The 26,998-nt window shown below is 40.1% G+C and overlaps 1 protein-coding gene and 1 long non-coding RNA gene across 8 annotated transcripts in view; one reads left to right on the top strand and one right to left on the bottom strand.

Moving 5' to 3' along the window:
* LOC144381418 (uncharacterized) overlaps positions 1-1,584 on the bottom strand; it is a 209,056-nt gene extending 207,472 nt beyond the window's left edge. For all 7 annotated transcript variants that reach the window (XR_013446636.1, XM_078069622.1, XM_078069621.1 and 4 more), the window contains exon 1: positions 1,372-1,584. Coding sequence is in view for 6 of the 7 variants with exons in the window: in XM_078069622.1 (XP_077925748.1) it covers positions 1,372-1,422 (51 nt within the window). In the remaining variant the exon portion in view is untranslated. The remainder of the gene's footprint in view (positions 1-1,371) is intronic.
* Positions 1,585-1,789: 205 nt separating this feature from the next.
* On the top strand, positions 1,790-26,651 carry LOC144381293 (uncharacterized). The gene is made up of 2 exons (XR_013446202.1): positions 1,790-2,061; positions 25,954-26,651. It is a non-coding gene; the product is annotated as an uncharacterized LOC144381293 (long non-coding RNA).
* The last annotated feature ends 347 nt before the right edge of the window (positions 26,652-26,998 follow it).

Raw genomic sequence — 26,998 nt, 5'->3', positions numbered from 1 at the left:
GCTTAACTGAGCCCTAATGGTGTTTCTCTTATAACCTAGCGTTTAACGTCCATACAGTTATTATGCTCTGGTTTCATGTCGGAAAAACCAACTCTTACTATTTTAAGAGAAAGAAAAGCAATTTTCCAGGAGAATCTACATGGTTTAGAAAGGACTTCCCAAGCCATACGGACTGACTTAGAAATTCAACAGCCATAAAAACAGCTTCCAGGTCTTACAAAGTAGGAAATATAGCTATAGTCTGTTAGCAGGTGCACCTACCAGGACAATTTTGCTGCCTCCATACTAAACTGCAAGTAAAACTGGATACTATTGATGCCCCTCCAGGACACCTCTGTGCTCATTGTTGTACACTACCAGTATGAGAGCCACTAATGCTTGCTTGGGATTCAAAGTCCTGGATGAGAGCATCTTATTGGCATCAAATGGCCAGGTTAGCTGCTGGAATGAAGAGAGAGACAGAGTGTATCTTGCTCTTCAAGTATTCACACTGGAAGCCCAGCATTGTCTGCCACCAAAACCAAAAACACAAAGTGGGAAAGCATTCCCAACCAGGACAGGTGAATGAATGCCAAATAGAAAAACAAATGCATCTGTTTAACAGTAAAATGATCCTATATTGTAATTGCTTGTCTCATTTGTCTCTGCTACTGGTCTGTGATCAACCTGACAGCAGAAACAGCATCTTATTATTATATTTCCCAGTGCTTACAAGAATGTTTGAGTTTGCACGCATAATAGAAGCTCATTGACTGTTTGATGGGTAGATGCATGAATGGAAACAATTAGTGAATCAGCTCAAACCAGAACCTATGCTTGCATAATTTTGTCAAGCTCTCAAAATATTCTTATACTTGAATCTGAACTGAATCAGTATTTGATTTGACCTTACAAATAATAAAGAGACGAATATTTCTACAGAAACAGTCAGAGGACTTAAACACAAAGTTCACAAAGGAAGAGACACAAATAATCAATTCACATATGAAAGACCCTGGCTAGTTTTCATTAAAATGGAAAATAAAACTAGTATGAGACACTGTCTGATTCCCTGGAATCTAGAGCAGATCTAGGTATATGTTTATACAATAACCATTCCATTGATGAATATTCAATTTACTGAAGAATGAGTGACATAATTCCACTCTCAACCATAAAATGGGCAAAGATTGAATAAATTAGCACAAATAATGTTTCAAGTTTGTGGGGGGAAGATAAATAGGTGCAACCTTTCTGGAAAATGGTTTGGCAAAACGTGCTAAAAACCTTAAGAAGACTAACTATTCACTCAACCATTTGTCTAAAAATAACCAAAAGTGTATATAAAGATTTACATACAAGGATATTCATTTCTGGAAGACCATCACTCACCGCAAAGGTCAGAGATAGCTCTAGATTCCATCCGCTCTCAGGCTGCTCCATCCTACTGCAATGGACCCAGCAGTGGGTAAACTTGGCTTGAAATCTGAGAAAACTCTGAAAAGCCACAATTCTTATTACTAGATTTGAACTTGGGTAAAGATCATTCCTTCTTTGTTGGCATTTAATAACTTTCTCTAGCAATGTGTTCTATGAGCCTTTTAAGAGGTCATGTTAGAACTCAGACTTTGCCTTCAGGTTGCTTAAGTTTAAATCCCAGCTCTGCCACGTGCTATTTCAGTAACGTCTTGAGCAATAAATTTAACTGTCCAGTGTCTTCATTTCCCCATTGGCAATTTGGACATAATTCATGTTAACTACTTCATAGGGTCTTGTTGTAAGGATAAAAGCTAGGATTATATGGGACATGCTCAGAACATTACATGGGATGTAGTTGATACCACATAAGTTGTAGCTTTTCTACGGGTTGATTACACAGCCCTGCCTGTTCAATACAATTCCATAGCTTTAAATAACGATCTGAGAAACTAGGGAGTAAAAGACCTCTGAATAATGTTAGGTATCAAAAAGACTGAATAAGAACACACCATTATTGGAGGAGTTAGGAACCTCGTGTAATACAGGTTGTGGGCAATCTCCAGAAAGAGAAGGGGAACGAGAACCGTCGTGGCATCTGAAACAGTAAGTGAGGGTATTTTCCCAATCTATGTACTCTCTCCTTCCAACAAGTGTATTTTCTATTACTACCCCTCCAACAGAAGGGTTCTAGGAGCTTGACAACCTGGAAACTGGATGAGATCAGAAGGCTTTAGAGACCGCAATAGTGAAGAGGCTTTTGATTCACAAACTCGAGGAAGGTCTGTGAGTTGCACCTACACTGGTAACGTGATAAAGAAAAGCTACAGCTCAGAGTAGAAATTATCATCATGTCAAATGATAATGAGCTTCTGCTTTTCTCTCAGTTCAAGGACTGCTTCTCCAAAGATCGAGATATCACTGAGACTAGTTCACATTTCCCCCCGATTTTTCATTCTTCCACTGTTTGTTCTGTAATCTGCAAGCAGTACCGTTCTCGATTTCTGGCTTTCATTAACGTTATCATTTTTTTCAGTTTATTTTGCTCATCGCCTGCCAGAACATCACTGCTATTCAGTGGCAGTTTGAATAGACGTAAAATGATTTTCCGGTGTAGATTTTACCTGATAATATTAAATCAACTACAAAATTCTTCTCTTAGTTTCAGCCTATGTGGACAGTATTAGCTATGGCCTCTGGGTAGGAGAAAATAAAATGAAGACTTTGCTTTCCCAAAACTAAGATATCTGGTAATTCTGGAAATATTTTTTATAAGTTATAACATCTTGCTTATTTTTTTAAGAAGAAAAATGCAGTACCATAGGGGAGAAATTCCCTGCAAGTGTAAATCAGTGGGCCCCAGATACCAATATTTTTAGGAACTGAGAAGGAGTTAGCTATATTAGAGTCAAGGCAAACTGGAGAAAAGGATACTGTAAATCATATTCCTTTTTTTTAATAGTCAAAAAATTAGGGTGAATTCTTACATTCAGTCTCACACTCTTCTCTAGTTATTCTCTCAAAAATTTCTTTCAAAGAGGAGCATTTTTCATAGAATTTGTGGGAGATTAAAGATGGCTCACATACTCCGTTACTCCTCCCAGTGAGATGTCCAATCTGAATCCTCTCCCATTGAGTCTGGGCTGGTCTCAGTTACTTGCCTGGCTAATGTTAATTCCAGGCCTTCTGAAGTTAGGTTTCTGCCCAGGCCTCTGGGAACACCCCTCCCACCCCCTTAAACCCCTGAGCTGTCATGTAGGAAGTCTAGCTCTTGGCCACCATGCTGAGAAACCATGGGGAAAGACACAGAAATGACATGAAGCAAGGACAGAGATGCCTCGGCTCAGCTATTCTAACCTCTCTAGTCAGTTAGTCAGTCAAACTGAGGCCCCAGATGCCATGAAGCAGAGACGAGTCAGCTCTACACATCCTGCCCAAATTTCAGATCTGTAAGAAACATAAATGCCCATTGCTCTCTTAAGTCACTAAGTTGTAGGGCTATTTGTTATACAGCGGTAGCTACCAGGAGCATTAATTAATAAGTGTACAACCAACTTCCTTGGCCAAGAAACATGAGCACACCTGGGGCAGGTAATACATCCCATTGCTGATGACCTAAAGGGGAGAAGGTACAGTATTTTGGAAAGCACAGTGTGAAAAGAACATGCCAGCTTAGATCAAATACTTGTTTAAAAGGAAATTCTTAATTTGGAGCAGGCTCCAAAGTAACGACAGCTTCACATGCAGCTTATATGGTCTTTTTCATGCTAGATGCAAGCTAAATGCAAATTTCAACGAGTAATGTGGGGTTCATTATTCTACCAGGGGCTGCTGATGGGGTTTACAGAAAAGCTGGTCTCTGAAGTGCTGGTCTGGGGTGCCTGGGTGGCTCAGTCAGTTAAGCATCTGCCTTTGGTTTAGGTCATGATTCTAGGGTCCTGGGATCGAGCCTCAAACTGGGCTCCCTGCTCAGTGGGGAGTCTGCTTCTCCCTCTGCCCCTCCCCCTGCTGGTGCTCCCTCTCCCTCTCTCTCTGTCTCTCTCTCAAATAAAGAAATAAAAATCTTAAAAAAAATAAAGTGCTGGTCAAGGTTTGGTGCCTGCCGTTCTTCAACTACTCATTGAATTATAGAGTTAGTCTTTTTCTCTTTTAATAATACTTTCTTGATATTTTATTTCATTTTTACAATAAGCAAGGCTTCTAGACCTCAATGACTGATAATATATCTTAAATCTTTAATACTTTTCTATAATCTTTATCACATAGTAAGGAGTTTTGTTTTTTCTCCCTACGGATTTTTTTTTCATTACCATATTGACTTTTGCTTTGAATATATGTATTTGTCAATCTTTTATTCACAGGCCTTGGCTGAGGTAACAAAAATCCCAGCAGCCAGTTGGAAGTGCTCACCAACAAATGACTTAAACAAATATTTTTCTTATAAAAGTCACTTCTGATTCCTTTTATTGGGATTAAGTCAATAATATCTCCTTTTTGCTTATTTAGAAATGAGATATTCAAGAATGTGAAAACATGCTGCTAAGTAAAAAGAAAAAAAGTAGTTTTAGTACTGTCTAGTATGTATCATATGATGCTAAGTGAAGTACAGATGCACACATATATATATACACAAACAGAAAAATCTCCCCTACCATTTTTTAAGTAGTTTGAGTAGTGAGTTTAGCTGTAACTTTTAAATTTTCTCTTTCAAAATATATATATATTTTTAAATCTCTATAGTTAACTTTTATAATTTGAAGAGAACACTTTTTTCCATTTCGTATGGCATACATAAAGAGTAGTGTTTGCATAATGACTTACAGCATACAGAGCACTTACACATAATTTCGCTCACTTAATCCTCAAAATAATTCTCTGAGAATAAAATATTAATATCTTTGGACTTCATTTTTCTGGGACTCTCACTTTAGCTCTCTGGCATGAATTTTAGGCTAGCATTTCGTTTTACAAATAAAGGAAGCGGGGTTCAGAAAAGCCTTCCATAAAGTCCCACAGCTTGACGTGGCAGACATCTGACTCCCAAAGCCTATTGTGACATTCCCCTGTGCCGACTCCCTAGATACCCCCAGCTTGTTTCTGCATTCTCTGCAGCTGCATTTCCTATTCCCTTTTAGGACACCTCTTGCTGTTTCTCTGAGGCAATCGGTTTGTCCAAATGAGTTTTGCTTAACAGTGTATGCTGGGAACGCATGTGCTGATTCTGGCCGCTTAACTGTCCTTTCACCATGACCGGCACTCCCGCTCACACATTCACCCCCGCTGACTCCAGATCTCAGCCCCATACCAGGGTACTTAAGTTCATGAAATGGGAGACTGGCCTTGCTGGCTAAAGAAGTTGCTCCACCGGGGCGCCTGGGTGGCTCAGTTGGTTAAGCGACTGCCTTCGGCTCAGGTCATGATCCTGGAGTCCCTGGATGGAGTCCCGCATCGGGCTCCCTGCTCAGCAAGGAGCCTGCTTCTCCCTCTAACCCTCCCCCCTCTCATGTACTCTCTCTCTCAAATAAATAAATAAATCTTTAAAAAAAAAAAAAAAGTTGCTCCACCTTCTAGAATTTGAGTTTTATTGCATGTCACATGAGAATTATGGACATATTTCCCATTATTTTTGTGAAAGCTTTATGGGCACTTTACCAGAAAACTCTAAATAATTGAGTAACACCTTGTTAATTCTATATTAAGGGAGCTATGAAAAAAAAGAACTTTAAGTATATATTATCTGATACTTTATTTAAGAGCAATAAGACATTTAAGTCAACTAGGGAGAAATAGCTATTTCAAATTCATGCTGTTTTGAATAAAACTATATCAATTTAACAAGATTTCAGTGCACAAAGAAATGCTCTTATTACATTGTTGCATACATTATGGGGAGGTGTATGGAATTATAATGGTGCTGGCCAAATTCTCATCTTTGTGCTGATCAAAGGTTCTGTGATATTTGCTTCCATTATTTGATAGCTTTGGGGGGTGTCTTCCCCCGCCAAGGCAGTCCTCCCTTAGCTATGTGTTTCTATTTCCCCTACCTGCTGTCTGTCCTATTAAACCAGTCCAAACCACATATTACAGCCCATGAAGACAAAATGCAGACATCTACCAGGAGTGATAGCAACTGTCTTGGAAAGCGTGCTTCAAAGATTCCTCCCACTGAAGGAGACTCTAGCTTGGAAACACTCTGCATTGCTCCTTTGCATCCCTTGGTCTTAAATTTGATATATCAAGTTGGTCTCTCCAGTGCCTGGCCTTTGACTTCCTCCTAGACACCTTGATACATGTCTCCTTTCTTGCTTGTCCTAAGTTGCCACTATAATCTTGGAGGAGGGAGCTGGATGTGTCTGCTCAAGCTTCATGAAACCAAACCTTGACCTGGCACTCGGGCTTCTGCCACTGTATCTCACCGGGGGAGCATTAAGATGTCTGTGCTTGAGTTTGGTGCCATGGGGTGAATGCCTGGGCTACTCTATCAAACCCTATAAGTAAGTTCTCCAATGGGAGAAGGGGAAGAATGGCGGGTGACCTCAAGAATTTGACCACATTTTCCCAACGGATTGGATTTCCAGAGTCTCTGTGGCTTACAACACACTTCCTCATTCATCAGATGAATATCACTGTAACGTGGGAAGTGTTGATAATCTGTTTTTATAGATAAAAAAAAATTAAAACTCTGAAGCTTAAGTGGCTTATCTAAGGCCACATGGATATTTAGCATATAAAGTTAGAATATCTTGGCTTGAAGACTGTTTTTATCATTTCCATTGTTCCAGGCTTTTGGACTTAGGCCTTAGGGTCTGGACTAGGAATGAGACAAAGCCCAGATGTCAAGATTTCTAAATCCAGGGTTTTAGGAGTTCTGTGCCAGGAACCAAAGACAGAGATGAGTATGTATATTTTCTATCATCTCACATCAGTGCTATCAATTTCATTCATGTAAGAGCCTCTCTGCCTCACCTTCTGATGGAGGTTTGGGCAGTTACAACCACAGCTCAAAGGTAAACTAGAACAACTCTAATGAGCAAAACCCTGGCATATTTACAGCCAATAACCTTTCCCCAGATGAGGACAAGCTGACCAAACATACATATAAACTCTACATATCCAGATGCATAGGTCATGGAAGTTGGGGCTATTTCCCTCTCTCTCTTTTTATCTCTCTCTCTCTTTCTCTCTCTCTCTTTACCCTTTGATTCACAGTGGCCTTTGATTTGATTGTTTTGGATTGCAGTAAGTGCCTGGTTGTTTATTACTGATGCATCCAAAAGCTGAAATATTTGTTTCATCTTTTACTTTTGCAAATAAAACCTTCAAATTTACTGCAGGGATTTACTTTATTTTATCCTGCCTTTTGTTTCTTTATATTTCCCCTCTATCCTGGCTGGTTAGAAATGGCAGCTGCTTTGCCCATTCCCTGGAGAAAATCTTGCAAAGCTAATGATGCTGGTAGGGGTTCCATTCATTGCAGGAAAATGTCAAACAAGGTACTTAGGAAGTGGAATTGGCTAGAGAATGTGGCTGTACATTATTATTTAGAGTGGAGGGGGGAAGGTAGGTCTGTCAATTGCTTGCTTTTAAATGTCATTCTTGTCTGTTTCACGGAGTTTTATGTCAGAGTGAATATAACTGAGATTCAGCTAGTATGAGTTAATGGAGCTACTTCTGCTTCTAAATCAGTTTTTTCCCCTTGTTTTCAGAGGTTATGTGAAAATCTGGGCATGCTGATGAGAAATCAAAGTGGTTTTTTGCCTTACACATGAGCGCCCATGCGCGTGCACGCACACACACACACACACTTTCCATGTAGTCTCTTGTGTCACTAACTGTATGATTTATGTGGGAATCACATTGTGGGTCCTGACCCAGCAAACCTATACTATAAGTATTCAACCAAAAGGCATGCATTCTTCTACCAGATCATCTTACACAGAATGAGTCTGCCTCCCCTGTCTTCCCATCTTCCTCCTTGTTCTCTTCCTTCTTCTGTAAAAAATGTCCAGCAATATACATACCGTCTCTTTTTTATATACGAAGATTATGAGTCCAGTTGGTCTTTCTCATGAACTGAATTGTGTTCCTGCAAAATGCAGATGTTAAAACCCAAGCCCCAGTGTGACCACATTTGGAGATAGGGCCTTTATGGAGGTTTAAGGCTAAATGTGGGTTATAAGGCTAGGACCCTAATCCAAAAAGACTAGCGTCCTTATAAAAAGAGGAGGAAATACCAGAGATTTCTCACTCAGCACATATGCACAGAAGAAAGGCCATACTTTCCTCTACCCGGTGAGAAGGCAGACATTTACAAGGCAGGAGGAGAGGTCTCACTGGCACCAACCCTGCTGGCACCTTGATCTTGGACTTCCAGCCTCCAGAACTGTGAGAAAATTAATTTCTATTTTTTGAAACTCCCAGCCTATGATATTCTGTTACAGCAACTTAAACAGACTAATAGACTACTCAATAGAAAGCATGTTCTAAATTGTCTTCTCTCTTCTTGATGATGAATATATTTCATTTAAATTGTGTGTACTCTCTCATCTTGCTCTCCTAGAATTATTTTCAAGTATTTTTATATTTTTAAAATGGAGTCTCCAAAGAGTAGACTTACAGAAATTGCAAAAACAGGACACCAACTTCCTGTATACCCTTCACCCAGCTTTCTCTAATGTTCACATCATATATAACCATAGCAAAAGTACTGAAACCAGAAAATTCACATTAATGGTACACGATTAAATAATCCATAGACTTAGTTATCATTTCACCAATTTTTCAACTAATACCTATTTTACAGCTCTGGGTCCAATTCAGGATTCTGTATTGTCTTTGATTGTTATGTATCCATTTTCTCCGATTTGTGACAGTTCCAGTCTTTATTATTTCCAGGTTATTTCATAGTATGCTATTTACCTCTCATGTACTTCAGTATTTGAAGAATACTGGTCATGTGCATTTTATTTTTACGGTATTTTGAGATTTAGATTTCTCTGCTATTTTCTCAGGGTGAGATTAAGGTTCTGCATTTTTGGCAAGAATACCACAGGAAGGATCATGTACCCTTCTCAGTGCTCCCTAACAGGGATGATTATTGGTGATGTTAATTTTGATCAATTTGATAAGGTAGTATCTGTCAGGTATCTCCACTTTATAGTTAGATTTTTTCCCTCTGTCATTAATAAGTATCCTGTGGGACATACTTTGAGATTAGGCAAGTCTCCTTTCTCCCATCATATTTTTGTCCTTAATTTTCTCATCCCCCAGTGATTCTTGTCTGCACCTATTATTACTACTGCAATGTTTTCCTAGTGCTAATTTTCTATTCATCATTCATTCTACCTTGTTTAACTGGACTTCTTCTGTAAGAAGGAGCTTTCCCTTCTCCTTAATTTATTTATTTCAGTTCCTTATTTATATCAGTATAGTCCCATGGATACTTCCTTTTATTCTTTGTATTATGATCTATTGGTGTCATTTTGTTGTTATTCAAGTTGTCATATATTTGGCCATTGAGAAAGCCTTCAGTTGGCTCCTCTGTTCTTTAGGCGTACCTCCATTACTTTTTAAGCATTCTGACTTTCTGGCAGCAAAAGATCTCCCAAGATCATTTTGTATTTCTCCTGTCTCAGCCCTGTATCAATCTCCTCTGAGGAGCCCTACTTCTTTCTATTGAAGGATGACGTTAGAAACCAAGATCTGGGCACTAGGTGTGTTCCTTGATACAAGGGTATCCTTGTTTGTGGGTCCTCTGTTTAGACAGAGACAGTGAGATGTATGTATATTCACATGCACATAGATACAGCGTTGTTGATTTTTCTTACCTTTAACTTTGTTTTCCAACAGTGTGAAGGGGAACAAAATTTGTCACTCCAAAATATGCCTCCTTGGCATAAGAATTGTTTCAGGCTGGTTATTTGTAGGAAAGAGCAGACATAGGAAAAGCTGTAAAAATTAAGCAGAAGTTACCCTTTTGTAAGAGATACTTACGTTTAAAAGGGAAATTTCCATTTGTAAGAGGGCCTCCCTCTCTGTTCCAGGAATAGAAGGAAGACTTTAAATCTCTAGAAATTTATCAACGGATAGGGAACAACTTTTTTTTAAGTTTGTATTTTAATTCCAATTAGTTAACATACAGTGTTATATTAGTTTCAGGTGTACAGTATAGTGATTCACCAATTCTACACAGCACCCAGTGCTAATCAGGACAATTGCATTCTTAATCCCCATCATTTATTTCACCCATCCCCTGACCCCACCCCCCCCCAGGTGGTAACCCTCTGTTTGTTCTCTACAGTTAAGAGTCCATGTCTTGGTTAGTTTCTCTCTTTTTTTTCCTCTTTGCTCATTTGTTTTGTTTCTTACATTCCACATATGAGTGAAATCACATGGTATTTGTCTTTCTCTGACTGACTTATTTCACTTAGCATAATACCCTCTAGTTCCATCCATGTTGGTGCAAATGGCAAGATTTCATTCCTGTTATGGCTGATTCATATTCCATTATACATACCACATCTTCTTTATCCATTCATCAATTGATGGACACAGACACTTGGGCTGCAAGAAGGTGATAACTTAAATCTGCATAAAAACTTTACACTTGCTTACTCTACTTTTCCTGGAGACTTCTTTTAAATGACCTCCCCCTTCATCCCCGCCCCCCAGCATCTTCTTTTGTCTTTAGCTGGAAATGTTATTTAAGGTGGTGGCTTGGGCCATTTTGGGGTTACTCAAATTTCCTGAGTCTCTTCTATGTATACCAGAGGTATACATGTTATTAAAGTTCTGTTCTCTTTTCTCCTGTAATTCCTCTTTTATAACAGGGGAGTCCCAGCCAATAACCTAGAAAGGTAAAGGGAAAATTATTTTTCCTCCTCCACAAGTGGGAAAACTGGCTCTCATTATCTACTATGTATTTACTTATTTTCTTTCCAAATATATACATAAATTAGTTTCAGAATTACTAGTCATATCCCTGTGGAAACCAAATTTACTAACAAGAGTGCCATGTCACCACACAATACAGTTCTTTTTGTTGTTATCCCTATAGCATATAGCCAAAGTCATGTTTTCCAAAGTTATCTAGGTCAATCCTTTTCTTTCTTCCCTCCTAAATGTGATTATTCAAGTTATTCAAGCATGACATAGTAACCATTATTTGTTAGAGTTTGAATTCCCTTTGGGATCCCCCTCACAACATCCTATTGATTTTAACTATCTTTTTTAAAGATTTATTTATTTATTTTAGAGAGGGCGGGGAGGGGCAGAGGGAGAGGAAAAGAATCTCAAGCAGACTCTGCGCTGAGCATGGAGTCAACACAGGGCTCAATCCCACAATCCTAAAATTACAACATAAACTGAAACCAAGAGTTCAATGCCTTACTGACTGCACCACCCACGTGCCCCTTAACTATTTATTTATTTGTGGAGTAAGGGGTTCTGATCACTAAATTCTGATAGGAGGTGGATTTCCCCTCACATCCAACAAGCAATTTTTTAGACAATTCAACTCAATTCTGACCCTATCTACTGGAGATAGCTAGCATCAGGTACCAGAGGTTAAGGGCTCAGCCCTACGAGACTTTTTCGCCACCCCCTTCAGCCACCAATTGCAAGTCCAGGTTGTTACTTGTGCTTATCTGTCTGGCTACAGATCAGAGGTTCCCAGAACCCCCTCCCTGGGTTCAATTAATTTGCTAGAACAGCTCACAGACCTCAGAAAGACATTTTATGTACTAGGTTACCAGTTTATTATAAAAGGATGTATCTCAGGAACAGTCAGATGGAAGCAGTGAAATAACGTGAGGTATGGGATTAAGAAGTGTGCAGAGCTTCCATGCACTCTGAGAGCACCACTCTCCAAAAATCTCTGAGTGTACACCAATCCAGAAGCTCCCTGAACCCATCCTTTTTTGGGTTTTATGGAACCTTCATTATACAAGCATGATTGATTAAATCGTGGACCATTGACAGTCTAACTCCAGTCCCTCTCTCCTCCCCCGGGGGTCAGGGGTGGGACTCAAAGTTCCAACTCACTAATTACATAGTTGGTTCTCCTGACAACCAGCCCCTATCCTTAGGTGCTTCCAAAAGTCACCTCATTATGGCAACAAAAGACAGCTGTATTGCTTTCCTCACTTGGGAAATTCCAAGAGTTTTAGGAGCTCTGTGCCAGAAATGGGGAGGAAAAGCAAATATAGATATAGATGATATAGATATATAGATATAGACATAGACATAGATATTATATCACATGAAACATGTAAAACTACCTAGGTAAACAAAAAGGTATATTTAAAGAAGTGTCACTCTCTCCTCATCCCTTCCACTATTGAGTTACATCCCCCCCCATGTTCTTCCCCACTCCTGTTAGGTCACCTGTCTCACTAGTTTCTGGGTTGTACTTTCTCCATTTCTTTTGTGGAAATGAGCAGATGTGTGCATATTGTCTCATATCTCTTTCTTTCTTATGTAAAGAATAGTATACTCTAGATAATCTTTTGTAATTAATTTGCATTTATTTTGATAAGAAAACAGGATATATCCCCAGTCATACAACTGAAACATAGGTTATAAAACTGGAGACTAACAACCCAGACTTTGGGGTCAAATTTCTTTTTTTTTTTGGTTTTTTTTTTTAATTTTTTTATTGTTATGTTAATCCTCATACATTACATCATTAGTTTTAGATATAGTGTTCCATGATTAATTGTTTGTGCATAACACCCAGTGCTCCATGCAGAACGTGCCCTCCTCAATACCCATCACCAGGCTAACCCATCCTCCCACCCCCCTCCCCTCTAGAACCCTCAGTTTGTTTTTCAGAGTCCATCGTCTCTCATGGTTCTTCTCCCCCTCCAATTTCCCCCCCTTCATTCTTCCCCTCCTGCTACATTCTTCTTCTTTTTTTCTTTCTTAACATATATTGCATTATTTGTTTCAGAGGTACAGATCTGAGATTCAACAGTCTTGCACAATTCACAGCGCTTACCAGAGCACATACCCTCCCCAGTGTCCATCACCCAGTCACCCCATCCCTCCCACCCCACCCCCCACTCCAGCAACCCTCAGTTTGTTTCCTGAGATTAAGAATTCCTCATATCAGTGAGGTCATAGGATACATGTCTTTCTCTGTTTGACTTATTTCGCTCAGCATAATACCCTCCAGTTCCATCCACGTCGTTGCAAATGGAAAGATCTCATTCCTTTTGATGGCTGCATAATATTCCATTGTATATATATACCACCTCTTCTTTATCCATTCATCTGTTGATGGACATGTTGGCTCTTTCCACAGTTTGGCTATTGTGGACATTGCTGCTATAAACATCGGGGTGCACGTACCCTTTCGGGTCCCTACTTTTGTATCTTTGGGGTAAATACCCAGAGTGCAATTGCTGGATCATATGGTAGCTCTATTTTCAACTTTTTGAGGAACCTCCATACTGTTTTCCAGAGTGGCTGCACCAGCTTGCATTCCCACCAACAGTGTAGGAGGGCTCCCCTTTCTCCGCATCCCCGCCAACATCTGTCATTTCCTGACTTGTTAATTTTAGCCATTCTGACTGGTGTGAGGTGGTATCTCATTGAGGTTTTGATTTGGATTTCTTTGGGGTCAAATTTGAACCCAACTTCAATCAAGTACTAATTGTGTGGTCTTGAGAAAACTAACATTATCTAAATCTTAGTTTCTTTGTCTACCAAACAAAGATAACATTAGTATCTGTATTATAAATCTGCCTAAGAAATATGCATTACATCTGAAGCTCTTAACATAGTGCTTGACATTTGGTGAAGTGTTCAAGAAATGTGAGAAGTATTAATAATATTAAGTGTATTAATACTGTAACTATGACTTTGTAATTAGCTAATTACCTACAGCTAGCAATTTTTTTCTGTCATAATTTTTTTCTTTAAATAAAGACTATCAGTAACTGCAAACAAATTTTTTCCCAGGGAATTATATAAAAGGCAGAATTGATCTCACTATGAATTTGGAAGAAAGCCCTCAACTCTGCCATTCCAAAATTACAGTTCAGTGCGTATGTTTTTAAAAGTTCAAATATTCTGTTTATACTAATCTTAATTTATGTCACTTTCTACAGGAGTCAGAAGGCCTCTCTCCGCATTGACTTCATATGCTATTTGTGACAGTTGAGTTTGTAAAAGACAAGATCTTTATAGCTAATCTAATTGTTTGTACTAGAAAAGGCAATGGTGAAATGTAGTGTGTTCATCAGCTGCAGGTATGCTGTTGGAGTAATTTTAGTAAGTTATCATATTTAAATACAAATTTAAAGTGGGTAGGTCTTATGCAAACTAATCAGAATTGGTTTACTGCACCCTGTTCTGGCAAAAATTTAATTCATGATCATTTATTAGGTGCCTGATATAGGTCATGGGGATGTTAGGCAGTGAAGGTAAAACAACAAAAAGAGATATCTCCTTCAAAACTCTCACAGCACAGCCAGCTCCTGCCAGTTATTTGAGCTGGTAGAAAACTGTGAAAATTGGACCTTACATCTTGGATCGTCTTGGATCCAGGAAGAATCTGTCTGGACCATTCAGAACTAGTTAGGGCCATTTCTATTGAATTTTACTCATTATAATCAATTAGAATAATCTTTTCAACCCTCCTTCATTCTACAAATATATATTGCATATATATTAGATGCCAGGCACTGTTGTAGAGGCAGGATCTACCACAGTAAAGCTCATACTCTCAGGGTGCTCACATTCTAGAGGAACAACGCAATTAGTTCATCCATCCATCCATCCATCCATCCAAATCATTCAGGTGATAAATAGTACTAGGGGCAAAATTGATGAAGCATATGGAGAACAGATGAATTGCATATTTTGTTGAGATTAGTCTAAAAAGTCCTCTCTGATAACAGAATATCTGAGCAACGATTTAAGAAATTGAGGGTGTGTGGTATGTGTTAATCTGGACAAAGTGAGCTCCCTGAAGCAAATTCAGACTTCCACAGTTGGAAGTTCGCCTGACATATTTCAGAATCAGCAAGAAAGTCATAGGGAGAAAGAAAGTAAATGAGAGTATAAAAAGAAATAAGGTCAGTATGGAAGTGAGTTTCCTATCTGTGAAGCTATGGGAAGATTTTTAGCACCATTTAGCAGGATCCCTTTGGTCATTGTGCTGAGAATAGGCTCTACAGGGAGGTGGGTGAAAGGGAAATCAGTTGGAGAAGATGAATGGTGGGTTCCTGGACAAGAGCGGGAACTGTAGCTGCGGTGCCTGGGTGGCTCAGTCTGTTAAGGGTCGGCTTTTGATTTTGGCTCAGGTTATGATCTTGTGGTTGCAGGATCAAGCCCCGCATCTGGCTCCGTGCTCAGCAGGGGTCTGCTTGAGATTCTCTCTCTCTCTCCCTCTTCCTCTCTCTCTCCCTCTGCCCCTCCCCACACTCAGGCTCTTGCTCTCTCACTCTCACTCACTCTCTCTCTCAAATAAATAAATCTTAAAAAAAAAAAAAGAGTGGGAACAGTGGAGTGTTGATGCTCTGGTTTTCTTAAAGTATTGTGAATGTAGAATCTATAAAAAGTCACGTGGGGTGTGCAAAAAGAAAGAGAAGCTAAGAATGAATATAAAGTTTGGATGCGAGCTTCCATAAAAATCAAGGCTGAATTATTTATTTTCTATTCTGGGTCCCAATACAGAAAGCATTCTCTCATGCCTTGTTGGGGAGACTATCCCACATCCAGAGAGAAAAGGGAAATGACCTGAAATTAACAGAGACAGAGATATACAATGTTTCAAATTGACAGGCTCATCCCCTGAGGTGCTTTGCTTATTACCTTACCTAGAAAGACTGAGCATTTTGGTCTTGCTTGCATAGAATAGAGCCCTGCAGAGCTGCAGGGACATTTTTTGATTGTGGCAAATAGGGGAAAAGCCAAGGGTGGTTCATTTCTATGAAGACCAGTTCAAACCTGAGTCAGTGTGGTTCAAGTCCTTAGACTGTAATCTGATCCACTTACTGTGTCCTCTTCAGGGCCAGAAATAGACTCGACTCTATAACCACTTCAGAAACTCTACTCTATTGGACTAAATATCTTGGAATTTATTTGAAGCTTAGGAACACCATGCTTGAAATTACAGGGTGTTTGTCAAAAAATGAGCTGGGGTCCATTGTCTGTGAAGTTAGAGCATTTTCTTTAGTGAAAGAGTAGGATAGAAGATTTTGCTACACCAGTGCTCTTCTTACAATTTAGAAAAATCAGATGTTTCTTTGCCAGTGGTGGAGAAATACATATAATATTCTATCTTATTTCTAGATACGAAGTTTTCCTGTATTCTTTCAATTTTTGAAGGCCATAGGGTGGATTTATTTATTATTGGGAATTGTCTATTTTTTTTTTTTTTTTTTTTTTAGTCTGAAGCATGTTTTTCTTTTCCCTCCACAGTGTGTCAGCTTGCCTACATCTATCCAGGTTCTTAGAAAAATAGTAAGACTGACTTGAGGAAGTGAATTTATGTTGGCTTGCCCCTACTGTGCTGCCATATGCATTTTAAATGACCCAAAGGAATTATCTGTATTAATGAAAATGAATTATTAATTTTGTCTTATAATTTAATAGTTGAGGGCTGATTTCTTAAGTTTATTTTTAGAAAGAGGTTCCATTTAGAACTATAGTGGGCACATCTAGGTATATTAATCTTTGTTTCAAACCCGGCTTTTGGAGAAGGCAGCTCTAGTTACAAATCTTGCCACAGAACCAAAGGAGGAAGAAGTCCATGCATGCAATGTGACACTTGGGCCATGTTACAGAGGCAAGGATACCCTAAACTTTACTCCTGGGGGTTCTGGCAATGCATGCAGCTGGTATAAACCCAATGAGACTGTTGGGTCTAATGGGAATGACTGTGTTTATGTACACATGGGCTCCATTTGTTCATTAAAAACTGCAGGTGAGGGGCGCCTGGGTGGCTCAGTCGTTAAGCGTCTGCCTTCGGCTCAGGTCATGATCCCAGCGTCCTGGGATCGAGCCCCGCATCGGGCTCCCTGCTCCGTGGGAAGCCTGCTTCTCCCTCTTCCACTCCCCCTGCTTGTGTTCCCTCTCTCGCTGTGTCTCTATCAAATAAATAAATAAAATCTTTAAAAAAAAAAAAAAAAAAAAAACTGCAGGTGAGCAGTGCTCCCATGAGGATTTAAGGCTGGGTTCATAAAGGACCGTGTCTACTTCTATTTCCCAGGCATGATTAAGCTAACTCAACACAGTTAATCCAGTAATGTTCCAGGCAGAGTATGGAAAGGGGGCTGGAATCAGAGTGTGGAACTAGATATTAAATGGTGTTGTTACAGGATTGCAGGCTTCTTGTCTCACGGAGTCAAAGAATGAATGTCATGGACAAAGGAGAGTGAGGAAAGCGATAGAGTTTTATTAAGCAAGGATACAGAAAAAGCTCTCAGGAGTGAGAGGGGTCCCAAATGGGTTGCCACTGACGGTTTTAGTGGCATTTATTGAGAACTGACTGGGAAATTTGTAGTCTTGAGTTTCTTGTGCCATCTTGGTCAGAGCATGGACTATTGATAACACCCTCAATGACTTAATTCTTTGAGGTTTGGCCATTTTCTATGATTACACTGTAGCCATCAAAGAAAATACTCCCTAACATTGAGGGCCAGGGAATCTGTTTCCTTATCTCTTGTTCACTCTGGCTTAGAGCTTCTGCCTGCCAGGAATAGTTTCAGAGCCCAGCCATGGCCCCCCTACTTCTCCCTGTCTATGCCCTAACCGTTTCCTTATTCAGTGTGATGCATGGCAGGGCACATCAGGTTTCTGAACCTCAGTTTCCTTATCTGAAAAAAAGGGGGGGCAGTTAGAGTAGGTAAGCTTTAAAGCCACTTCTAAATTTGAAATGGAGAAGTTTTTTAAGTGTTATCATCCTTTAGGAGGCTACCAGTATTTTTTTTTAATTTTTTGTTATGTTAATCACCATACATTACATCATTAGTTTTTGATGTAGTGTTCCATGATTCATTGTTTGCGTATAACACCCAGTGCAACATTCAATATGTGCCCTCTTTAATACCCATCACCAGGCTAACCCATCCTCCCATGCCCCTCCCCTCTAGAACCCTCAGTTTGTTTCTCAGAGTCCATCATCTCTCATGGTTCGTCTCCCCCTCCGATTTCCCCCCCTTCATTCTTCCCCTCCTGCTATCTTCTTCTTTTTTTTTTTTCTTAACATATATTGCATTATTTGTTTCAGAGGTACAGATCTGTGATTCAACAGTCTTGCACAATTCACAGCACTCACCATAGCACATACCCTCCCCAATGTCTATCACCCAGCCACACTCTCCCTCCCACCCCACCCCCCACTCCAGCAACCCTCAGTTTGTTTCCTGAGATTAAGAATTCCTCATATCAGTGAGGTCATATGATATATGCCTTTCTCTGATTGACTTATTTCGCTCAGCATAACACCCTCCAGTTCCATCCACATCGTTGCAAATGGCAAGATCTCATTCCTTTTGATGGCTGCATAATATTCCATTGTGTATATATACCACATCTTCTTTATCCATTCATCTGTCGATGGACATCTTGGCTCTTTCCACAGTTTGGCTATTGTGGACATTGCTGCTATAAACATCGGGGTGTACGTACCCCAATGGACCCTCAACTCTATGGTCCCAACTAATCTTTGACAAAGTAGGAAAGAATGTCCAATGGAAAAAAGTCTCTTCAACAAATGGTGTTGGGAGGCTACTGGTATTTTAAATGAAGTTTGATAATTAAAAAAATAAAAAGAATGGATATTCATGGACCAATGATAATGCGCATGTCTGTGGCCACTTTCTTCCTTCACTGTCAATTAGGGAAGGTCATGGAATGTATTCAGGATCAATATCAGCCCTTTCGCTCCCAGCCACTTCTGACCTATGATATGGCTAGGGGTTGCCAGGGATCCCATCCCCCTGCTCTTACACCAAGAGGATGCATTACCTGTATCCATTTATATTTGACTCAGGAGCAAATTCCTTTTAACTCTGGGCCCTAATCATTTAAAACACACTCTGAATCCAAAATGTCTCAGGATTAAACCAAAGTGGGTAGTTAGAATTTTTCTGTGAATCTCCCTTCTGAGACAAAGTAAAGAATGAAAGCATGCTTACTTCAATTCACACCACTTAAAAACACAAATCCTAGATGTGGGAAACCCTTTTGATCTTAAGAGATTTCTTTTGTAATTCTATTCCTGGCTTGAAATGATCTCACAATCATTAGAGTACTTCCCTCCCAAGTCCTAATTATAACCAGGGCTCATCTATTGACGTTAGGAAAGCCAAAAAGGTAGCTGACTACCAGTTATTTAGCACTTGACCAACATTGTTAGTTTCTTCCATCCTTACAGTATCCTAATTTAGCAGGATTGATCATTCTACTTTTAATATGAAGAAACAGAGGAATAGAGATTTGAAGTAACCCGAGCTGGGTCACAGAGATGGCCAGTAGCTCAACCAGTTCTACAAAGTGTTGATGTTTTTTACTACTGCATCAAAAAAAAAGAAAAAAAATTTAGGAATGTGCTTAGCTTTTTGTTTGTTTGTTTCGGTTCCTGAAACTTGACTGCTTTGATTCCAGAATATGTGTTTTTAAATATGATTTCAGAGAGGGGTGTAAATGAAAGTCATCATGTTCAGAGAATTAGAAATAAATGGTCCCAAACAGAAAAACCTCAAGGTCATCAGAACTTGGTAACTAATATTTTTAGGCCCTCAAGTCAAACAGCTGTGGGTAATTCAGCCCCATCACTGATGAGTATGTAATCTTGGGTGAGTTATGTTTACTCTCTAAATTCCCAAGAGGCTTGAATACTGGGCAAGTTTGCAGTTCAGCAGCCCAGAAAACCGAGATCCAGTTCTAGGAATTAGGGTGTAAGATGAGAATTTGGTCTGAAATCCATACTGGAAGACCTGATACTTACACAAAAAGAGGAAAGAGGAGATTAGAACTAAGGTTGGCCTGACCCTGAATGGAGTCACCTCAGATTTTCATTAGGGCTCCCCTAAAACCATCCCTAACCTGGAGCACAGTTGAATCAAGAACTCACAGTCAGTGACCACTGGCATTAGAATTCATGGCTCCAACCTTGAGGACAGAGAAGGAGTTAGAGATCAAGTCTTACCACAACATAGAGGAAAATGATGGGGCTGGTTTTGAGGGGTGACCCCACAATGCTTCCTTCTATGGTTTGCTTGTCCATTTGCTAATACTTTTCTTTCCTTGCTAGAAAATTGGGGCAGGTTATTTCAGGGGCTATTTCTCCCCTTGAAAGCAAATAATCACCAAAGACTGGCACTGTTTCACAAATTCTTTCTCATAAGCATTCATCGTACTAAGAACTACCAAGCAGTTTGCTATTCATCCTTTACTTCCTTGAAATCTGTTTTCATATGCCCATAATCAGATTAGGGAAGGTCTAGGTCAATCACAAATATTAATCAAGGGCCCTGCCCATGAACATCTATCAGTTTTTCCTTTAACTAAGAGCTTCAAGGGGCACCTGGGTGGCTCAGTCAGTTAAGTGCCTGACTCTTGGCTTCAGCTCAGGTAATGATCTCAGGGTCCTGGGATTGAGCCCGGTTTCGGGCACCCCGCTCAGCAGGGAGTCTGCATGTCTCCCTCTCTCTCTGCCCCTCCCCCTGCACACATTCTCTCTCTCTCTCTCTCAAATAAATAAATAAATCTAAAAAAAAAAAAAGGAAAGAAAGAAAGAAAGGAAAACCTTCGACATACTGAGAATTCCATGAAAACAAGTGTAGACGTTAGACCAGCAGCACCAGAAAAGGCCAAATTCTCTTGTTACGAAATTAAAAATATTTATATATATCATTAACCAGCAAGTAACAACTGCAGTTTAATAAATACACCTGCATCCAAATGAACAAGTGATCATGAAAAGCAAACACACCCTCAAAGAGTGAACTTGCTTACAACTCAAAGCAACTAACTTGCTTACCAACCTCAAGGCAGAAACAGATTTGTTTTCTCTTTTCCTGACTTTTTCTCTAACTTGAGTAAAACCTGATGATCCAATGTGATGTGTCCAAGACATGCCACAGCAAGAAACACAAGCTCACCCCTCTGTTTCTGCTCTTCTCTGGAGTTCTGGAGTTACCCATTAACATTTAGCAGGACACAGAAGTGACATGCCAGCCACCTTGTGGTATGGAGGGACATTCAGGGACTTGCTCAACATGACAATCAAAATGCTTGGAAATAACGTGATTTGGACTGCTCCATTGAGTTTATTGGGAACACAGACCAACTGGATGTGATAGCAACTTGGATTCACATAATAGGAGTTACAGAGTAATTAGATTCTTCCACATCACATGTAAGTATAATGTGTTAATAAAAAAGTAATCACACCTCCATTGTTTCTACAGGTTCAGCTTAATTACATGGCAGTTAGAACTCTATCTCTCCTTATTCATACTCAGCAAGGTCTGCCTTTACCATCTGCTGATATTTAATTAATATACACTATACACCCTGCTCTGTTATTAAATGTAATTTCACAGCTTCCTCTGTACTCTATATTCAGGGCAACATGAATGGAAGATGTAATGAAAGAAAGCAGAATCTATTCCCCTTATTAAAATATTATATACATATTTATCCACATGCTACTTTATTTAATCCAACTTAGGAATGATATTTTTCACCTCTTAAGTATGTATAGAATGACTCTTGGAAGCTTTAGGAGTTCATACTTTACTGAGAGCCAAGAGAGAAATTTCTTGGCTAGCAGAATTATCTGATTTGAAAATAGCCTTCTGTTGACCCTATTTCAAAAGCCTGGAAATTTGAGGAATTGACAGATGATTAGAATGAACGCAGTGTGTGTTTCTTCTTATCTAACATTTCCAGTAAATGTTTAATACTGAAATGGTCCAACGTGCGGACCTCAGAGGTGAAAGAGAATGATGATAATTTAGAGAACGTAGTTGCCCTTGTTACAGAAATTCAGAGGGTATCAAGGTTTCCAGGTAAATTTATATGACTTGGCATTATAAACCAAAGAATATCAAACCTGTAAGTTTCTAAACTTTGTAAGTAAGGGAACAGACCCTCCAATGGCATGACAAAGATTGCTTAGGTGGGATGGCAAGAAGACAAAATCCCAAACCAATGATATAGGGGTGCAGTTGGGATGGTCTGCCCTCTGCCCCAGATGCAGGCAACAATGGGGTAGTGTACTATCTTAAAGAGAAATTAACAACAATTATAAAACCAATGAAAAGTCAGCCTACTTTTTTTTTTACCTTCTTTTTTTTATTGTTATGTTAACCACCATACATTACATCATTAGTTTTTGATGTAGTGTTCCATGATTCATTGTTTGTGCATAACACCCAGTGCTCCATGCAGAACGTGCCCTCCTCAATACCCATCACCAGGCCAATCCATCCTCCCACCCCCCTCCCCTCTAGAACCCTCAGTTTGTTTCTCAGAGTCCATCGTCTGTCATGGTTCATCTCCCCCTCCGATTTCCCCCCCTTCATTCTTCCCCTCCTGCTATCTTCTTCTTTTTTTTTTTCTTAACATATATTGCATTATTTGTTTCAGAGGTACAGATCTGTGATTCAACAGTCTTGCACAATTCACAGCACTCACCATAGCACATACCCTCCCCATTGTCTATCACCCAGCCACCCCATCCCTCACACCCCACCCCCCACTCCAGCAACCCTCAGTTTGTTTCCTGAGATTAAGAATTCCTCATATCAGTGAGGTCATAGGATACATGTCTTTCTCTGACTGACTTATTTCACTCAGCGTAACACCCTCCAGTTCTATCCACGTCATTGCAAATGGCAAGATCTCATTCCTTTTGATGGCTGCATAATATTCCATTGTATATATATATACCACATCTTCTTTATCCATTCATCTGTCGATGGACATGTTGGCTCTTTCCACAGTTTGGCTATTGTGGACTTTGCTGCTATAAACATTGGGGTGCACATACCCCTTCGGATCCCTACTTTTGTATCTTTGGGGTAAATACCCAGTAGTGCAATTAGTCAGCCTACTTTTTATTGTCACCATGCAGCAGCGGTTTCTATGAAAATCCTTCCCTGCCATGGGACAGGCTGCTCTTCCCAAGTTTCTCTCTCTCCCCATGGATGGGCTGCTGTCCAGAGCTGCTGACTCAGCAGTCCAAGCACATTTCATGACCCCATGCCATTAAATCGCAACTCACTTTCCTGAAGAAAAAAAAAATACTAATAATATATCAAATGGGGTGGATTTATAGAGGTAAAAAAATCCATGTTAGGTATATCTGAGCTCCTCCAAATAATGCAGATACGAGATTCCACTTTGAAAAGTCCTGGCATGATACCATTTTCTCTGAAAATATAGCTCTCAAAGAACCTCCATATGTACCGAGTTAATAAGAGGTAGGAGAGGGGAGGGTCTCAGGAGTCCCCTGCTCTGAACATTCATCCTTGAATATCATTTCTCAGGATGAAATTATAGAATGGCATTGCTGAATGAACCTAGAGGTACTTAAGCATTACTCCATTATTTTAAAGTGAGATAAAGAAATCATAAGTGATAAGTCTCTTTCTTGTTTATGGCTTTCTTCTTCATAGGAAAGTAAACTGAACATTGACAGCAATAATCTGTCTGCAGAGTCATTGGAAGGACTGTTTTTATTCCATTCTCAAATCAAATTCAACTTGCCCAAAGATGAACAGCTGATAAGCTGTGGTTTGGGACTGGGCTCAGGTGTCACAACCTCAGTACTCTCTCCATGACAGAATGCTAGACTGTCCCATACCTGAGTATGATACTCCATTCTCTCCAGAATACCCCAACATCTGTTCTCAACCCACTTCCACTTACTGAAACAACTTCAAACACAGATTATACATATACAATCCTTAATACATGCCAGGCACTTTGCTAATTGGGGGACGGGGGTAGTAGTGAACAGAATTTTTAATGGAGCAGGGAAGAGAGACACTAAACCCAAAATTACAGTTCAGATACAGCGAGTGTTGAGATAGGAGTGTGGAGTGAGCCCATAGATCTAATTAGCTCTGGGGTTGAGAAATGTCTCCCCTAGGGAAGATATTTAAGATGAGATCTAAAGGGGGAGCTCCTGGGTGGCTCAGTCGTTAAGCGTCTGCCTTCGGCTCCTGGGATCGAGCCCTGCATCGGGCTCCCTGCTCAGCTGGAAGCCTGCTTCTCCCTCTCCCACTCCCCCTGCTTGTGTTCCCTCTCTTGCTGTCTCTCTCTCTGTCAAATAAAAAAAAAAAAAAAAAAGTTGAGACCTAAAGGATCAGCAGAAGTTAGTCAAAATAAGTCAGAGAAGTAGAACAACTTGTGTGAATTCTGTAGAGCTAAACGTTGTGGTGTGCTCAGAGAATTAGAGGAAGAACAGTTGGAAACCATTGCTGGAGCCTAGTTGGGAGAGGATAGCTGCCTGGGTGGCTTTGGTGGAGCAAGGAGCAGCAACAGTAAGAAGTGGGCACTGTTAGCAGGTGGGGGATCACCCCCCCCCATGAGGAACCAAGGATGGGTCCTCACAGTCTAGGTCAGCATGTCCTAGTGCTCCTATTCTCTGTGATGCATGCAGCCTACCCTATAGTACCTGATACTAACATTCTGGTTGTCATGTCGAGCTCACAGAGGAGGCCCTATATTCTCCTTTATGCCTCTAGTACTTTGCTCAATGCTTTTCATGTAAGGTAATTCTAATGCATATTAAATTGAAGGCATTTGATCATAACTCCTGTTCTACCAGATGGCACAGAAAAAGTTAATTGGGATTATTTGTGTAAGATCACATGGCAAAACAGCAAAATCCCACATTTTTGCTTCTGAGATTCTCTTCCCAAAGTTCAAACAGGATCTATCTTTCTAGTTCAATGAGGGCTAAAGGTTCAACTTTATTCTCTCAGGGATGATCTTTCAGGAACTTCTCTCACCCCTCTATCTCCAGCAAAATCAAAATCCCCCTAGTATGAGTAATTTAAAAGATCCGAATGCCTGAAGTCTCGGCTGCCTTTGCAGGAATGGTAAAGGGAAGATGTTCTCCTTGTTATTGTGGCTGAAGTGACTGGTCATTATTGACAAAAAAAAGTGCCAGCAAACCTATCTTGGGGACCAGGCCTCCCTCTCTGTTGCTAATACCCCATAGGAAATGCTCAGTGAAGATGCTGTCCCGTGAAGCCAGTCCTTTCCCAGAAGTCATGCAAATGCATCAGTCAAGACATCACCATCGTTTCAGGGTTGCTTTTATTTTTTATACAGTTATTTCTTAAGGGGGAAAAAGGTGGAGAGAGATCTAAGGGGAGAAAGACACCCAATGAAAACATTGAAGTGATAGTAGATAACAGCCCCAGATGGGTGCTCTTCTGTGTTTGATTTTATAAATTGAAATAGAACACATCCCCTCTTCCACCTACGGGAAGCCATAAGCAATTTCATCTGCTGACACCACAGGGCCCATGTGCCGAGCAGAGAGGACCAGGCCCTGCTGTGGTCCAGCCACATGATGCTCCCCCTGCAACAAGTCGATGGTGTTTCAGGCTGGACGTAGTTACGGCCTTGCCATATTTCTGTCTACCTGCACATGTCTGACCTCTGAAAAGCATGTCCTGTTAACTTCTAAAGCTTACATTTTCTCTTCTTTCTCACTTCCTTTTACAGTACCATTCAAACATTGTAAACATAATCTAGAGTCGGAAATACATTTCACATTGTAATCCTGTAACTATGCACCATTAATTTTTGTGCATTTAAGTATACAGTTGAACCTTGAGTAGTGCAGGGTGAGGGAAGAGGGGGGAGAAGAGGCACTGACCCCTGCACAGTCAAAAATCCACGTACAACTTTTGGCGCCCCAAAAACTAAACTACAAAATAGCCTCCTAAACTGATTAAATACTCAATTATCACATAGTTTATATGTTATATGTATTATATGCTGTATTTTTACAATCAGGTAAGCTAGAGAAAAGAAAATGTCATCAAGAACGTCATAAGGAAGAGAAAATATATTTACAGTACTGTAATGCAAAAAATCCACTGTCGAGGCAACGTGCGGACAATCCACAAATCTGTCTCTTACTTCGACAGTGTTGGACAGAACAGACCGAGGGATGGCCCTTCTTCCAGCCTCTGACCACCCCCCAACTTTTTTTCCATTCAACTTTTGAAACATCCTCTCAGCCATCCTCTGCCCCCTAGACCAGCTGACACCACTATTTTGAGCTTAACTCTGTATGGCCCATCAATCCTGAGCTCCAACATTCATCAAAATTACTCCACCAATATGGGGGCTGCCATCAACTGCCTGATCAACATGCAATGTGGATTGAATATTTGTGTCCTCCCCAAATCCATATGTTGAAGCTTCAATCTCCAATGTGATGGCATTCATAGATGGGGCCTTTAAGAAATAATTGGGTTTAGATGAAGTACTGAAGGTAGAGCACTTGTGATGGGATTAGTGCCCTAATAAGGAGATGAAGGAACCAGAGTTCACTCTCTCCATCGTGTAAGGACATGAAGACACAGCAAGAAGCTGCTGTCTACAAGCGAAGAAGTGGGTTCTCATCAGACACCAAATCTGCCGGCACCTTGATCTTGGACTTCCCAGCCTCCAGGACAGTGAGAAATAAATGTTTGTTGTTTAAGCTACCCAGTCTATGGTTTGTTTGTTTTTATAATAGCCTGAAGTTAGTATGACAATTAGTGTTTTTAATTTAATCTGTAGCTGAAGAAGAAGGGGAAAAAATCACTTCATCCCCCATAGATAACTTTCACATGTTTCTCTCTCCATATTCCCTGAACTCAATCTCTACAATAGGGCATAAGTTAATCAAAGCCAACAGATGTGAGCAAGACCACCTGACCTCTGCTCAGACATAAGCAGGAGCAGGTAAAATTGGCAAGATTATGTCTGAGATCTCTTTGTCATGTACCATCAACAAAATAATTGTGGGTTTGAGCAAATATTTGGGTCAAGGTTATTATCTGGAGAATTT

This window comes from Halichoerus grypus, chromosome 3 (assembly GCF_964656455.1).
Source record: "Halichoerus grypus chromosome 3, mHalGry1.hap1.1, whole genome shotgun sequence".
Taxonomy (NCBI): Eukaryota; Metazoa; Chordata; class Mammalia; order Carnivora; family Phocidae; genus Halichoerus; species Halichoerus grypus.
This window is presented reverse-complemented; position numbering and strand designations above follow the sequence as displayed.